Source organism: Typopeltis vanoorti, chromosome 4 (genome assembly GCF_054136105.1).
Source record: "Typopeltis vanoorti isolate ZY-2024b chromosome 4, IOZ_Tvanoo_1.0, whole genome shotgun sequence".
Taxonomy (NCBI): Eukaryota; Metazoa; Arthropoda; class Arachnida; order Uropygi; family Thelyphonidae; genus Typopeltis; species Typopeltis vanoorti.
The window spans coordinates 86,395,623-86,413,572 of record NC_143552.1 but is presented as its reverse complement, the minus strand read 5'-3'; the positions used below and the strand labels follow the sequence as shown (position 1 = coordinate 86,413,572).

At 38.1% G+C, this 17,950-nt stretch overlaps 1 protein-coding gene across 1 annotated transcript in view; it reads right to left on the bottom strand.

Moving 5' to 3' along the window:
• Positions 1-17,950, bottom strand: part of LOC150107476 (uncharacterized) — a 574,892-nt gene that overhangs the window by 524,513 nt on the left and 32,429 nt on the right. The window contains exon 2 of the mRNA XM_090392109.1: positions 2-151. Within this exon, the coding sequence (XP_090248235.1) occupies positions 2-151 (150 nt within the window). The remainder of the gene's footprint in view (position 1; positions 152-17,950) is intronic.

Below are 17,950 nucleotides of genomic sequence, written 5' to 3'. Positions count from 1 at the left end.
CCCTCAAGATCCAAAATGATTTCTTGAGTCTGCACTTTTCTCTTCTCATCTTCAGTGCAAACCTCCATGGATATGGATCGTGAAGATTTAAGAAGATGTAGGGAGGGCACAGCATTTTTCTTTAATACACTCTTCCGACACCCCAAGACACCTTTATGAAATAATATGGAATACATGTGCTATATACTAAGAATACATAACAGGATAATGATTCAATATAAAATTTTAAAGTTGGAGTGAAAATAATAGTATACATAAAATATAGAAAACTGTTATAATCAGTATATTTTGTAACTCAGTCTGCAGTGAATGCACATGCAGATTGGATTACTGAGTATGAGTGAGTAATCATTACGGGATACTTTAACAATATGGACAACCAAAGATTGGGGGGAGGGACGGAGATCTGGGAGAAGGAAATGTTATTTATATAAATGCTGAGAAAGAATCGTAGAAAGCTTGAAGGATGATTTGAATAGGCTGACAGCATGGGTAAAACATAATGGATGTGAATTTAATGTGGAAAAAGTGTAATGCTTTGCATTTGGGATACAATGATTATAAGTTGTGTACCACATTGAGGAAATTGTACTCCAGAAAATTGATGAAGCCAGGGATTTGGGGTTGGTAGTAGACGGAGAGTTGAAGTCTAGAAGGCATATTGCTAAAGTAGCCAGGATAGCTTACAAGATTATTTGGTTATTGAAGAATACACTAACAAGCAGAGATAAGAGAGTTATCATTCCTCTTTATAAAACTTGAATACAACCACATCTGGATTATGGTGCTCAGGTCTGGTCACCTGGGTTTCTTGGGAATGAGGAAGTGGCAGAGAGGATCCAGATACCATTTATAAACAGATGGAGGGTACAGCTATGGGCTCTATCCCCCCCCCCCTAACCAATTTCTATAAGGAGCATTTTGAAAAACATGCTCTTGATACTGCTGTTCTCATTCTATATGGCTAAGATACACTGATAATGTGTTCTCTATTTGACCACATGGCCAGACTTCTTCCTCTTCCACAGCCAGCATCACAGAATACAGTTCACTAAAGAAAAAGAAAATAATAATAAAATGCCTTTTCTTGATACTCTAATCATTCATCTTTCCCATGACACTCTTTCTTTCTCAGTTTACAGAAAACCCAACCAGACAGGCAGATACATACATACACAAACTTTCCCATCAACCCCCCCCCCCAGCAATATAGTATTATCAAAACCTTGTCAACAGAGCTTCCAATTTCTATTCCACCCAAGTTTTCCTTACAGTTGAACTCTGCTTTATTAGCCAGACCTTTTTTGTTGAATGGTTACAATACCAAAAAGATCAACAAATTAATTGTTCCTCCCATCTCCTCACATCCCTCTCAACATGCAGACTATAGTAATGCCATCATTGTTCCTTATATTGAGGGCACTTCAGAAAAACAGCCAGAATTCTAAAAAAGTACAATCTCTGCAGTGCATTCAAACCTCATCTGAAGTTAGTAGTCCTCACCTGCTCTCCCAAGGATTCTCTACTTCCTCTCTCTGTTCTCCAGCTGTTTACGAAGTTCTTTGTTCTTACAAGTTATCATATTATGGTCAAACTGAGAGATCTGCTAACATCTGTCTAGAAGTACATAAGAAATACATCTGCTGCCATAAATATGGTTGGTGAAATCTAGATGACCATGCTGTGGATACCCTTTACACAGAATCAAATGGAAAAAACTACTATGCTTCACCATAAAAAATACAAACTTGAATTTTTTTTTTTTTTTTTTTTTTTTTTTTTAGAATCAGCAGCTGAATAAAAAAACTGATCCAATCTTAATAAATATGGTTACTCTCTATGGGGTTACCCCATAGAGAGTACCCCCCCTCCTCATAGGACTTGAGGCTTTCAGTCTAATTTTTTGACTTATTGCATTGTGCATTTTTGTGTGAGATTTTACAATTTTAATATTATTTTCCTGATAATATCTAAGTGACTGAGAAAAAATATAGGATTGATTAAACTTGTGTTTATTTATATGTGCTGTATTTTCTGGTCAATTCATGAAATCTAATGATGAGTTTATACAGCACATAAATCTAAATATTCAACTGAGTAATTCCGCTGATCACTTTGTGTGGGTGTATCACCCAGATAATGACTGATCTAACAGGAACTGAAGAGAAAATAGAGATGGATGAATAGGTAATGGTCAGAATATTACAAAATCTCATCTCTGTGTAAATATACAGCAAGAATATGAGATTGGATATCTGCTTCCGTATTATGGAAAAGAGCTGGAGCACTAGCAATATCTCACTGCTGAGCAATGTGTCAGCACTGACAGGGTTTCATTTTAAGGTTAAATATGATAAACATGTCAGCTGAATGAATCCCACAGTGCATATGCTGGACTGTATGGAGGATATGATGATGATGATGATGATGATTCTATCCTTCTCTCTGTCACTAATGAGAAGAACATTCACATGCAGAAGCAAATTATGGTTCGCTTGTATAAAGCTTTGATCAGGTCACATATGGACTACCATGTGCAGATTTGTTGCCTGGTTTTCAGGCAACAAATATGGCTGTATTGGAGAGGATTCAAAGAAGATTTACTAAGTAAGTGTCAGGTGTATAGAATGTCAGATAGAAAGAAAGAGAGCGAGAGATTGAAGGAATGCCATTTCCCAAGCCTTGTGAACAGAAGGAGAGGAGATATGACTGAGACATAAGTTGGTGAGGAATTGTTACCAGAATAATGTGGAATAGATTTTTAATAGAGTAGAGACAGATAATGGTAGAACTAGTGGGAGAGAGAGAGATTGAAGGAATGTCATTTCCCAAACCTTGTGAACAGAAAGAGAGGGGATATGATTGAGACATAAGTTGGTGAGGAGTTGTTACCAGAATAATATGGAGTAGATTTTTCATAGAGTAGAGAAAAGTAAAGGAAGAACTAGAGGCCATCTCTGGAAACTGTATAAAGAGGATGTGAGAAGCAGTTTCTTTGCGTAGGGTGTGATTGGTGAGTAGAATGCATTGCCGGAAAGTGTAGTGATGAGTGCAGAAACTCTGAACGGGTTTAAGGCATGGTTTTCAATGATCTTTTTGCATAAGTACAGACCTCCAATGATGAGTCGTTTGACTCATGGAGGTCAGATGTTAATAATAATAAGAGATGGCAATGCTCAGATGCTTTAAGAATATAAAGTGCAGGCTAGAAAGGTGACAAAAATGATAAAGAAAGAAAAAGTATAGTATAAAAGGAGTCTGGACAGTCAGGCTAAGATAATTCAAGGAAATTCTTCAACTATATGGCAAGGAAGGGGTGCAGTAATTATGGAAGAATATAAAGTGCAGGCTAGAAAGGTGACAAAAATGATAAAGAAAGAAAAAGTTTAGTATAAAAGGAGTCTGGACAGTCAGGCTAAGATAATTCAAGGAAATTCTTCAACTATATGGCAAGGAAGGGGTACAGTAATTATGGAAGGTGATACTCGTGGATAGTTATGATAGAAGAGTGACCATAACAAAGAATATATAGTGGAATTATTTAATATGCACTTTATCAGCATATACTGTTGTAAATGATGATGATGTGCAACACAGAAGAGAAGCAAATGAGAGAGAATTAGAGCTGAAACTATCAGAGTTGTATCAAATGTTAACTGGTTTGTATGTCTATATTAATGGATGGTATATCACAAAGTATTTTCAAAAGGATCTGCAAAAGAGTTAGCTATGGTCTTTAACCTGGTTAATAATGAAAGTCTTGCGATGAAAAAGGTTCCCAAGGAGTGGGAGGAGAAAAAAAAAGGCACCACAGCATAAGTATGATTCAAGGACAGATATTTTCAGTTATGGACCAGTCTGTATATTTATATTCAAAATTAAGCTATTGGAGAGAAATAAAATATAGGACTAGATCTGATGGACATAGGATTCTCTGTGATGGGTTTGTGAAGATTAATGAAAAATTTAGTTTAATCCTTTATCCAAGTGTAAGCCAACAAAGTTTGTGCCTGAAGTATCTTCAGAACTGAGGCAAATCATAGTAAAGGTGGACCAAGCTCTCATCACTCCTGGTCTTAATATTTTCCATAATGCAAAGCACATCTCCTTGCAGACATGTATAATGCTATGCATTAAGGGAACGGCCACTATCCAGACCGGTTTCAACACATTTATTGAATGTTCAAGAACAGATAAAAACTCCAAAAACTCAGCATTGTTCCCCTCAGTAACAGGCTCACTCTGCCACTGAGAAGAACTCTCAGAACCAGTTGGCCCTACACCGTGGCAGGCTCACCCCCACCACTGAGCAGAGCCGCTCATTTGCTCATATCTCATCTGAGGGGTAACAGCAACAGCCGTGCCTCAATTAACTTCATGGGCTACAGCACTGCCATTTATTACCCCCCCCACACACACACACCCAGGACCTGGGTGACAGCAACAGCCGAGCCTCAATTAAAACTTCATGGGCTACAACATTGCCATTCATCACCCAAGCTTCCAACTGGTTTTGACCTTCATTGAGGTCTCGTCGGTGGGAGCCAGACCCAAAAGTGGTGATACTAAGGCAGAAGCAATGGAGAGGTCATATTTACCTATACAAGTTGCCAAAAGGTGTACCACCTTATTATTAAATTACTCTGGATTTAGAGAAAGATGTTGGAAGTTTTTTTCCAACATTTATTCTCCAAGGAGTGATGAGAGCTTGGTCCACCTTTACCATCAGTTGCCTCAGTCCTGAAGATACTTCAGGTGCAAACTTTGTTTGCTTACACTTGGATAAAGGATTAAATTAAATTTATTATAGTCTAATCAACTGGGAAAAAACTTCCAACATTGTGAAGATTAAGTCTTCATGTGGGAGATTTAATGGAATATTTACAGCACTAGAAAAGGGTTAAAAACTAATTTTAATGCTTCCAATATTTCATCAGGAGGTCAAGTAATCCCTGAAGATGTCTCAGTCACTGAGACATTGTCACGGATTACAAATAACTCTTGTAACATACACACAAAGACAACACAATACTAAATGAAACATGTGGGTGACTCTAAAATCCTATCTAGGCAGTGCACCCTTTATGGGAGTTTGTAGGTGGCCTAGGATGTAAAGCGGGACTCTGACAATTATTGTTTCCCAAATTTTGGGAAGTTTTATGCATCCATTGCCAACCTGGTTGGCCAGGTGGCTAGTGTATTCACTCTCCAGTCGAACGGCTGTGGATTTGAATTCTTCCATGGGAATGGATGTTTGTGATCGTCTGTGAAAATATTAGTGGTAGTAGTAGGCAGGCCTGGCTGGTGGTGTGTGCGAAGTGTGCAATATATACAGGCACCGCAGGAGAAAAGGCACCTAAAAGATGTCAAAAAATATGAGATAAAAGTTTAAACGAACAACGAATGGTACAGAATGGTACATATGATTATGAATGTACGTCGTCTTCCGTTCAGGTCCCTTCAGATCTTCCCGGAAACGAACAAATAAATTCTGAAATTGTAGCCTGGACCCGATTATATCACTGTAATTTTTTATTAAAATTTACGAAAATATACTTAAAATAGTTCTTTATTTTTTGATGTATCATAAATCAACTTATGAGTAATTGTTGAGTTCTGTGTAAAGGCCATATCCTAATTTTAATCAGATCTGATGCATGTGGTCCGGCCTTAAAAGTCGGCTTACTACTGATAACTCATTCTTCTCGACATTTGAGCCTGTTACATTAGCGGGCTGTTAGGGCGACGTCAGGACACAAAATAATCGACAAATTGGATTTATAACAACACCCTTGAAGAACTCTTTGCAAATTCACTGATTGCATTGAGAATACTACTGATTTTGCCTGTTTCAGTTGCTAAGGGAGAGAGAACATTTTCTAAATTACAATTAATAAAGAACTACCTGGGATCAAGCATGAGTCAAGATAAACTAAATGGTTTGACACTAATTTCAATAGAAAATAATATTGCTCAGTCTATGAACATTGATGTACTGCGACAGGATTTTGCTAAAATGAAAGCCAGACGAGTTCCTTTTAGCAAAATTAATGTAAAGAATATTTTAATAAATTTCTTAACTTTATATTACTATTTTATATTATTTTTAAAATTTATATAACTTGAAAAAATTTGTGTAAGCAGGACTAATCCGTAGGTAACATTATACTCTAAAGTGGTATTCATTTGTTTTTCATTTCCTGTTCATTTTATTCACACTTTATTCAAAAAAAAAAACGTTTTTGGAAAGGCGCCGAACATCGAACATTAATCACACACACAAGAAAAATACTATGTGCCGGTCCTGGTAGCAGGCAATAGATGGCATTGGTGTAGATGCACTTACACCACACTCAACTACATTCTCAGGTAATACATCCCACTCTCCATGCAGAGAATCTGATCCTCACCCCCACTGCTCACATCTTCTTTATACAGTTTCCACAACTGGCTTCCTGTTCTATCCTTGTCTCCCTCCATTCTATGAAAAATCTCTTCCTTTTTAATCTGATAACAATCCCTTACCAACTTATGTATCTAAGTCATATCCATTTATTATCCTCCTATTCAGGAAGCTCTGCAAATGACATTTCCTAGATCTGTCTTCATACCTGACATTCTTCCACAGATCGGAAATCATCTTAGTCAGTTGTCTCTGTAACCATTCTGTCAACATCACATGACAAGGTCACCTTAATCAGGCCAAATATGGATTATTTGGCCTGATAAAGGCCCTATACAATGGAACTTTAACCTCTTTACTTCTGCGTATCATGGTCATACTCATCCTTGCCATAATCCAACGTCATGACTTCACAACTTGAGCAATGTGACTCCTAAACTTCAGATCATTGTGAAAACATACAAACATATTTGAAACAGGCTAAGAAAAGCTGTGTGAAAAGAAAGGAAGAACAAGTTGAGTTCAGGATATGATATATGGAGGTCACAAAACCACCATATATCATATGGAAGTTTTTTAGCTCCATGGCAGAATATCTGACTGCAGATTAATAAGAACATTTGAAACAAGCTAAGGATTGTGAAAGACAACTTAAGGAAGGCCAAGCTGGGTTCAGGATATGATATTATTATTATTATTATTATTATTATCATCTCCAGACCCCATGGAGTCTATGAGGTCCTTTTGTCATATACACACATACACAGCTCATCATACTGTGCCTTAAATATACTCAAATTCTCTACAGACAATACACTCTCAGGCAAGGCATTCCAATCATTCACAACTCTGCATGCAAAAAACCTGCTTCTCACTCCCCTACTCACACCCCTCCTTATACAGCTTCCGTATGGCCTCTGGTTCTCCCCTGATTTCTCGCTGTTTTCTGTAGAATCTCGCCAGCACCAATCATATAACAAACCCTTATTAACTTATAAGTCTCCTACTCGTAACTTCATATCACCCCTCTTCTTCCTATCCAGTAGAAGACTGTAAATTGCATCTTCTCAACCTTTCCTCATATTTATCATTCCAGAGATCAGAAACTACCTTAGTCAGTCGCCTCTGGACCCTTTCCAACATCTCTCCATCCTTTTGAAAACCAGGTGACCAAATCTGTGTGCACAGTAGTCCATGTGTGGCCTAATCAGAGCTTTATATATGCGATCAAGAATCCTTCCTTCCTTCTACAAGTCAGTGTCCTCTGCATCATCCCAAGAATTCTTTGTGTTGTTCTCACAATTTTGGTAATGTGCCCCTCCCCCATAAATTTCAGATCCTTATTCACTATCACCCCAAGATCTCTTATTTCCTCCACATTCAATAATACATCCCCACCAAGCATAAATTCAACATCCCATCTTTGCTTCCAAAATTTTAAAATCCTACATTTTGCAACATTAAACTTGCATCCCCATATCCATGCCCATTCACTCAATTTATTAGCCCTAAAATAGACCCCCCTAAATGGCCCTAAAACAGACCCCTGAGGCACACCACCAGTGACTTTCCTCCTCCAGAATATTGCTCCCTCATACACAACTTGCTGATACCTATCAGACAGCCAGTCTCTGATCCAATGCACTAATTTAATAACCAACTCCATCCCCTTTAGTTTGACTATCAACTTATCATGCGGTAATCTATCAAAAGCCTTTGCAAAATCTAAGTATACTACTGTGTATTCGTCTCCTCTCCTCTGTCGAAGGAAGTCATCATCTTATTGTAATAAGAAAGTAGATTACTAAAACATGATGCAAAACATTTTAGCAAATCCATGCTGTCCATCAAAGATAATACTATTGTTGTCAACCCAATTCTGGATCCTAGTTCTCACCAGCTTCTCCAACAACTTAATCACAACATCTGACACACAGATAGGCTGATAATTTGATGTTTGAGTTCTATCAACTCTCTTATGAAGTGGCACAATCTTACTATCCTTCCATTCCTTTGGTACTCGATCCAGTGCAAGATTCATATTAAAAAAATGTGTTAAGGCAGATGTCAACTCCCTGTCACATTCCATGAGAATACACAGTGATCTATTATCAAGTCCCACAGCCTTATTAACATCAAGTTTGCTCAATTCCCCCATACGGCTCTTGCTCACTTACAGTCAGTCTCCCTTACCCATCATCAATTGCTCTCAATCTCTTCATGATGTCACATTCAGAAGAATGAAATCTTTATGAACTTCCCATTATCTCCACTATATTTTCCACAGCAGTTGTCCATATACCATTTTCTCCAATCAATGTTGTCACCCCTCCATAATCATTCTTCTTTTTGCTGGCTGCATATATCAAAAGAACTCCATAGGATTCTTTTCAGCTACATTAGCTAACTGCTGCTTACACCTCATTTTTACTACTCTTACCAACCAAGTCCCACCCTTACTCGATGTTTGTAATCCTCATGGAATTGGTTATTACCACCTCTCTCCTCCTCATCATCTCTTCATGGTGTTCACAAGAATGAAAGACCTTTATGAACTGCTTATTAAGTACCTCCACTATATCTTCCACAGCAGTTGTTCTTATACCATTTTCTCCAATTAATATCATCCATCCTTCCATATATTTTTTTTTGCTGGCTATATATCGAAAGAACTTCCTGGGTTCTTTTTGGCTTCATTAGCTAACTGCTGTTCATACTGAACTTTTGCTATTCTTACCAACCAAGTCACCCTATTTGTGTTTTTTGTAATCCTCATAGAATTGATTACTACCACTTCTCTTATGCTGCCTCCATAATGCCTTTTTTTTCTGTATCGAATGCTTAATCTCTTTATTCATCCATTTCATACTACCTTATTTAACCTTCTCACCCTTCGAATACATTTAGACATTGCATCTACTAGATAGTTTTTGAAAATCCCACAAGCTGCATTGATCTCTTTTGCAGCTAACTCCTTATTCCATACTACACCCGTAAGCTGTCTCCTGAGCTCTTCATAATCATCCCCCCCCTTGTAGTTCCACATATACCCTTTTCTTAGAGAGGTCCTCACACTGCTGGCAACCACCCAGGTCACTTTCACCAATTGGTGAGTGATTTGACACCTCATTTATAATTATATCCTCTGATGAGATGACCAAATCCAAGACCCTCAATCTTCGTGTGCCCTTTGTTACATACTGTCTGAGGTAGTTATCCTTCAAAAACCCAAGAAACTAATTTTCATTACTTCCAGTTGCTATCTTATCATCCCAGTCTATATTGTCATAATTAAAATTGCCCATAATGATCACCCTTTTCTTATTTGCTTGGCTAATTTGATTATACATTTCATAGTCACTACAATCCACATTACCAGGTCTATTAACAACATCCAACTAAGTATATCTTCTATTCACCTCCATCTCATACCATACTGCCTCAAAACCACTGGCACTATTTTCCTCTGGCATCTCTACTTTGTATGGACATATAATTATCACTATCATTAATAGCAACTACAAATGACTGTGTAAGAATGATATCGTGGGATAAAAATGGGAATAGAGTGACTGGTGCAGAGGGCAGTGGAATTGTTCAATGAACACTTTATTGGAGTATTTCATCCTGGAGGAGTCAGTTTTAATACTAGAGGGATTAGGGCAGGTTCAGGGTTTAGAGGTACAGGAGGAGAGTGTGTTTCAAATAAATACTGAGTACTCTGGATGTCAGTAAATCAATGAAAGTCTGGCTGCGGGAAAGGTGCTCATGGAATGGAAGGAACGTAAGATAGTGCCATTGCATAAGGGCGGTAGCAGACTGGAAGTGTCAAATTATAGGCCAGTTTGTGTGTCATCATTAGTTCTTAAGATATTGGAGAAAGTAGTGAGGGACCATATACAACATTGGGCAGATGAGGGTAATGTTATCTGTGAGAGTCAACATGGATTTGTGAAGGGGCACTCTTGTTTTAGCAATATGCTAGCCTTTTATAATAAAGTTACAAGATCATTAGATGAGGGAAAGACATATACTGCCATTTTCTTAGACTTAGCGAAGGCATTTGACAGGGTGCAACATGATAAGCTGATATTCAAGTTGCAGCACATGGGTCTGGATGTCATACTGGTAAACTGGATTCAGGATTGGCTGTCTGATAGGTATCAGAGAGTTGTGTATGGTGGGGCAGTTTCAAGGAGGCAAAAGGTTACAAGTTGGGTCCCACAGGTCTCAGTACTGGGACCTGTATTGTTTAACCTTTATATCAATGATATTGTCAGTGGATTGCAAGGAGATATTCAGTTGTTTGCAGATGATGCAAAGCTGGGAAGGATTATTAGTAATAGTGCAGATGTGGTAGCCCTGCAAGAGGATTTGAATAAGCTACATAGATGGGCAAATGAATGGGGGAGGTGTCGGTTTAATGCAGCAAAATGTAAGCTCTTGAGGTTTGGGAAACATCGATGGGATGCTGCATACTCTATGGGAGGAGTCATACTGGAGGAAGTAGGAGAGCCAAGAGAGATCTGGTGTTGATGATCGATTAGAAACCTGAAATTTAGGGGACATATTGCAAAGGTGGCGAAGGTAACACTGAGGATTGTTGCAATAATGAGAAGGACGCTGACCTGCAGAGATAAAACAGTTATCATTCCGTTGTATAAGACCCTGATCAGACCACACTTCGACTATTGCTCTCAGATTTGGTCCCCAGGATTTGAAGGGGATAAATTAACTGTGGAAAGAGTACAAAGGTAGATAACAAACATGTTTCAGAACTGTACAATGTTAGTTATGAGGATCGGATGAAGGAATGTGGACTGCAGAGTTTGGTAGATAGAAGTAAGAGAGGTGATATGATTGAGACTTTTAAACTGTTGAGAGGTGGTTACAGGGTTGACATGGGGAGTTCTTTCTTGGTTGAACAGAGGGAAGGAGTGATGACAAGAGGCCATCCCTGGAAGTTACGAAAGGAAACCGTGAGCAAGAGGGTGAGGAGTGGTTTCTTTGCATGGAGGGTGGTTGAACCATGGAATGCATTGCCTGATGGAGTGGTGAGAGTGAGAACGGTCAATGAGTTTAAGGAGTGGTATGATAGACTTTGTGTTTCTTGGGGGGGGGGGGACCTCCCACGATGAGTCTTTTGACTCCATGGAGGCCTGGATAATAATAATAATGTCTCCTCCCTTTTTACCCTTTCTATCCTCACAAACCACATCACACCTTTCCATCTCTATTCCTGTCAGGATGTCGTCCTCATCCAACCATGAGTCACTTTTTCCAATAATTTTTGGGTGAATAGACTCAATTTATGCAACCATTTCATTTGCCTTTTATTCCTGTATCTATAGGAATAAAAGGCAAACAGACCTGGGAAACAGACTTACTACCTTTCCTATCACACTATTATCTTTTATCCATCTCAACAATCTCTTGATATCCAATCTAACTGATACCAATTATTTTATGATTTCTCCATGCTTAACTTAAGCCATGTCTTTTTCTTCTTATTCATCTTAGAACTTCTTCAAATCCAACTGTTTTCCCTTGATCCCAGGTCATCCCCTTCCCTTTTTGTGTACACATGCATTCACATCCTCTTGGAGCATTTACTTTCTCACACTGCATTCCTCTATCCATTCTGAGGCTCCTGTTTCCCTGTCTGTCTTGCACACCTTTTCTCTCATTCTCTATACTCGTGCTGCTCACTTCTCCCATTCATAACCACCCTCTTCAATCTCTCTTGTCTTACTTTCCCATTCTTCCACATCGCTTCCCAATGGATCTGATTCATTCTCTGCACTCACTTCTCTACCTTCCAGCAGCAGTCTCTTCAAGCGACTCACACCAAAACCATCCAAATGCAGTCTGTCGCTCCTATACAGTTCACTTCATCCTTTAAACTCATTCTACATGTCAACAAACTGCACTTCTTTCTCCTCACACATTTCAGCTAACATATCATTCATAATCCTTGCTGTCTGCCTCATATCACCACTATCATACCTGGGAAACAGACTTACTACCTTTCCTATCACACTATTATCTTTTATCCATCTCAACAATCTCTTGATATCCAATCTAACGTGTTATTTGTTCACACTCAAGTCATTTGTCCTATTACAACTACCAACTCTTTTGCATGGTTACTTCGCATATCTAATGCCTCAATCACTCTACTCATTCTACCTCCCATAAAAGGATATAATTAAAGAGGACTATAGCAAAAAATGTATTGGACATCAACCAGACCTAGTGTAAGTGCATTCTGGAACATGAGGGTTTTGATTTATAGAAGATAAAAAATAGTACAAAATTCTGCCACCAGGGAAGCATTTGACACTATAAGCATTGGGATTACCGTATATGTCAGTGTATAGGACGACCGGCGTATAAGACGAGGCCTAAATTTTAAGCTATTTTTAGGTTTTTAAGCTTATGTCAATTGTATAAGACACCCCCCAATTTCTTCTTTCTTGTATTAATGCAAAGTTGGGTATTGTTGTTATATCCATTATTTTTTTGCATAGCATAGATTTAGTATTTATGCGAATTACTCTAATTAAAGGTGATTAGCCCCAATTTTAATTAATTATTACTTTTGCATTTTTTTTTTAATTTTAGGATTATTAAAATTGTTATAATTTAAAATCATGGAATCAGCAACAAAATGAAGAACGTATGAAGTTCGATTTAAAATAAGGGTAATTGAAATGGCAAAGCAAACTAATAACTGTGCTGCTGCAAGAAAGTTTGACATAACCAAGAAGATGGTAAGAGAATGGAGGAAGAAAGAAGATATTTTAAAAAATTTGCCAAAGAAAAAATGTGCAATGAGAACAGGGATCACCCATTCACTAATGCACTAAAATGGTCAAGATTGAATCCAGATGACAGTATAGAATTTCAAACTACTTCAGGATGGTGTAATCGTTTTATGAACAGACAAAATCTGGTAATACGACAAAAAAAGAAAATTGCTCAAAAACTACCAGCAGATCTCGACCACAAACTTATCAGTTTCCATAAATTTATTATTCAGTTGAGACAAGAAAATAAATTTCTATTTTCAAATATTGGAAATATGGATGAAATTCCTATGAGCTTTAGTATGATAAGCAATAAAACAGTGGAGTCTAAAGGTAGTAAGAGTGTGCTAGCTTGAAGTACAGGTCATGAAAAAACAAGGTTTATGGTTGTGTTGTCATGTTTGGCTGATGGAACCAAGTTAAAACCAATGATCATCTTCAAACGTAAAACTAAACCTAAGATAAAATTTCCTTCAGATGTTTTTGTACATTTTCACGAAAAAGGGTGGATGGACGAAAATGGTGCGAAATTATGGATAAATAATGTGTGGAACACACGACCAGGCGATATAATGAAGAAACACAGTTTATTAGTATGGGATATGTTTCGTAGTCATTTAATTGAGAATACTAAAGGTCTTCTAGAAGAAAATAACACAAAAATTGCTGTTATACCAAGTGGTTTAACTTCTATATTGCAACCACCAAACGTCTGCTTGAACTAACCATTTAAAGATCACATGCGAGAAGAGTGGAATAATTGGATGTTGACTGGTCAAAAATCATTTACAAAAACGGTGGTTTCACATTTTCCTTCAGTTGGTGAAAGTGATCCAGTATGCAGGCTTTTGCAAGGAAAGGATATATGTGGAATTATAAAGCTGGTGACTATGACAAGCTTAGGAGACAACTTTGAGCTATAACATGGAACAAGGAGTTGAGTGGTCAGGAAATAAATGCTGCATGGGAACTTACAAAAAAATACATAACAGCATCAATGTACGAATGTATTCCAAAGGCCAAAAGGCTGAATAAGGTAGATGTAAAATGGATGAATGTGGAACTTAAGCATGAAATCTGAAAAAATAAAGTACTTTGGGAGGAAGTACAAGATGAATAATGGTAATAATCAGTCACATGAAGAATATAAAGAACAAGCCAGAAGAGTGATTCAGTTAGTAAGAACAACAAAAGTGAGCAATGAGCAGAAATTGGCAAATCAGGCAAGCAAAAACCTTAAGAGTTTTTTAGATCTGTGGCAAGTAGAAGGAAGAATGATTATGGTAAGATAATGTTACCTAATGAAAATGGTAACTGCTGCAGAAGACATTGTTGAGGTATTCAGTGATCAGTTTATAAGAGTGTTTCATTCTCATCAGGGTGAAATCATGAGGAACTTAAGTGTAGAGGACATAGGAGAGGATGGCTTAATTGTGAGTGAGCAGGAGGTATTTGAGGAAATAAATAACCTCGATGTCAATAAGGCGACAGGATTTGATGGCATATCACCATATGTCTTAAGGGAATGTTCCAGAGAATAGGCAGTAGCATTGGCATGCCTGTTTAATAAGAGTTTTGCAACAGCACAGGTTCCAAGGGAGTGGAAGGAAGGTAAAACTGTTCTACTGCATAAAGGCAGTGATAAGGCTGTACCTTCAAATTAGGCCGGTCTGTATATCTGGAGTTGTGGTGAAGGTCCTGGAGAGAGATTGGTGAGAAGTTGGATACAGAAATGAGTTGATAACAGCAGTATTCTCTGTGGTTATCAGCATGGGTTTGTTAAGGGGGGATCATATTTCAATAACTTACTATGTAACTTAACTTACTACGTATCATAACAAGGTGACAAATACCTTGGACAGAGGAGATGCATATACAGTGGTGTACTTGGATTTTGCAAAGGCTTTTGATAGACTACCACATGACAAGCTCTTAAAGAAATTGAAACAGATGGGATTGGATAACAGACTTCTGTGTTGGATCAGTGACTGGCTGTCACATAGGTATCAGAAAGTTGTATATGGGGGGGGGGGGGGGGGTGCAGTATCTCGAGAAAGAGAAAGGTCACCAGTGGTGTGACGTAGGAATCAGTTTTGGGGCCATTGTTGTTCAATTTATATGTTAATGATATTGGGTCGGGTTTAACTAGTGATATCCAGCTGTTTGGGGATGATGCAAAACTGGGGAGAGTAATGCATAGTCAAGCTGATGTTAATGCCTTACAAGAGGACTTGAATAGATTACATGAATGGGCAGGCAAGTGGAACTATCAGTTCAATGTTGCCAAGTGTAAGGTTTTGAGATTTCGTAAGCAATGATGGGATGCAAAGTATACACTTGGTGGGGAAACTTTAACAGAAGTAGAGGAGATGAGAGATTTAGGATCTAGGAGATCTAGATCTAGGATGGTGGACAAAAACCTGAAATTCAGGTGGCACAAGTTGTGAAGACATCACATCGAATAATGGCAATGATGGGGAGAACCCTGACATGCACAAATAGAGGGGTTAATTCCATTGTATAAGGCCTTGATCAGGCCTCATATGAATTATTGTGCACATATTTGGTCACCAGGTTTTCATGGCGACAAGGATATGTAGGAAAGGGTACAGAGAAGATTCACAAAGGTAGTCAGTTGTCTTTGGAATGTGGAGTACAAGGACAGATTGAGAGAATGTAAGTTGCAGAGCCTCATGAATAGGAGGAAGAGGGGGGGGGGGATATGGATGAAACATATAAGCTGCTCAGGGATTGTTATCAGGTAGACATGGAAGAGATTTTTCATAGAATGGGAGAGGGGAGTAGAACAAGAGGCCATTGCTGGAAACTGTATAAGGAGGGTGTGAGCAAAGGAGTGAGCAGCAGGTTCTTTGCATGGAGGGTGGTTGGTGAGTGGAATGCATTGCCTGAGTGTGTTGTGGATGTGGACACATTGAATCAGTTTAAGATTTGGTTGGATGAACATTGTATGCAATAGTGAGTACCTCTCCACGATGAGTCTCTGTCTCCATGGAGGTCAAATGTTGATGATAATAATAATAAACTATGTGCGCTGCATCACTTGATATGTAATTTTGTGATCAAAGCATGGAATAAAGTAAAAGTAGAGACTGTAATAAAATAATTTAAAAGTGTGGTATCTCTAATCTTATGAATGGTACGGAAGATGATCTGTTGTGGGACACTAATGACGATGAAAACAAAATCAATTCACCAGATTCGAATTGAGATCCATATGATGATCATTTAAACAATGAATCTGAAGAACTATTTTCAACAAATAATGAAGAAAATTAACATGAAAATTGAGGTTAATAATTATTATTTGTTTTTTAAGACTTACATCTATTGTAATATTTTAAATAAATTTATTAATCTGATTTGTTTATGAACACTGCCTATTTTCTTATATAATGATGCATTGTAACTACCTAAATGTTCATCCAAGAAATTAAGTTTCCCCTTTTATACTTGCCATATAAGACGACCCATGATTTAGAGGGGTTTTCTGTAGTATTTGAGAGTCGTCTTATATGCCAACATATACAGTAATTAAATAGTAATGGCTAGAAGAAACACAACAAATCAATTTTTGTGTTCATATAACTTACAGATGTGGTTCAATATGTCCTCATTCAGGTGTTCTAAGAACTGCATTCTGTGAATGACATTTTCTACAGTGGAATGCAACAGATCTGCATTGATTTGTCTCACACGCTGTTATTCTATCTTTCAAGGTCATGTCCTTCATTCACCACATGTTTCAGATGGCCCACAACCAAAAGTCACAGGGGTTGAAATCTGGCAAACAAGGAGGCCATGCTGTGTGAAATGCACGACTAATCACTCTGTGTTCAGCGAAGTGTTTGCATAACATTTGTTATACCAACAATCCAATGTGTGGTGGTGCTCCATCCTACATGAAGAGTAAATGCATCTTTGTTGCTGCTGTTGCAGAACAACAAAGTTGCACAACATCTCTCAATACCTAACAGCAGAGATAGTAGAAGTCACTGGTCCTGTCAGGCAAAGTTCTTCGAAAAAGTATGGGCCAATAATAAATGATGCAGCGAAACCACACCACACTGACTTTCAGTGAATGTAAAGAAGTCTGATGGAACACATGAGGATTATTCATAGCCCAAATGTGGCAATTGTGTGAGTCAACACTACCGTTCAGATAAAAATGTGCCTCGTCACTCCACAAGATCTTCCACGGCCATGCATCATCCACCTTCATTTGAGGTAAAAACATCAGGGCAAACTGCAGTAGAGTTTCCACATGAAGCAAAGCTTGAGTATGAGAGATCTTGTATCAGCATTTGACTTGATGCAGGTTTTTCCACGCAATTAAGTATGACATGTCCAGTTGCCTTGATATTGCCTGAGTACTGCTGGACCCCTGTGCATTATTCATTCTATGTTTCCACAACGGCAGTTGCAACTTTGTCAACTTGTTGAAGAATAATCTGTTTGAGCCCTCATCCTGTCCTCACTGCTGAAGATCCACTATTTTCAAATCATAAAATAATTTTTCTAAGATCTGTCATTGTCAATGGACCTTGTCTCCTATCCTTCAAATGCCAGAATTCTTGAAGCATGGCATCTGGCATTAGTGTTACCACATTGTTGATAGTAAAGCTTGACTAGCAATGCACATTCCAATAAGGTGAGATCCATAGCACTTCACTCTTATCAGAATGACGCAAATCCATTTCAGCCTTCCTTATATCCACCA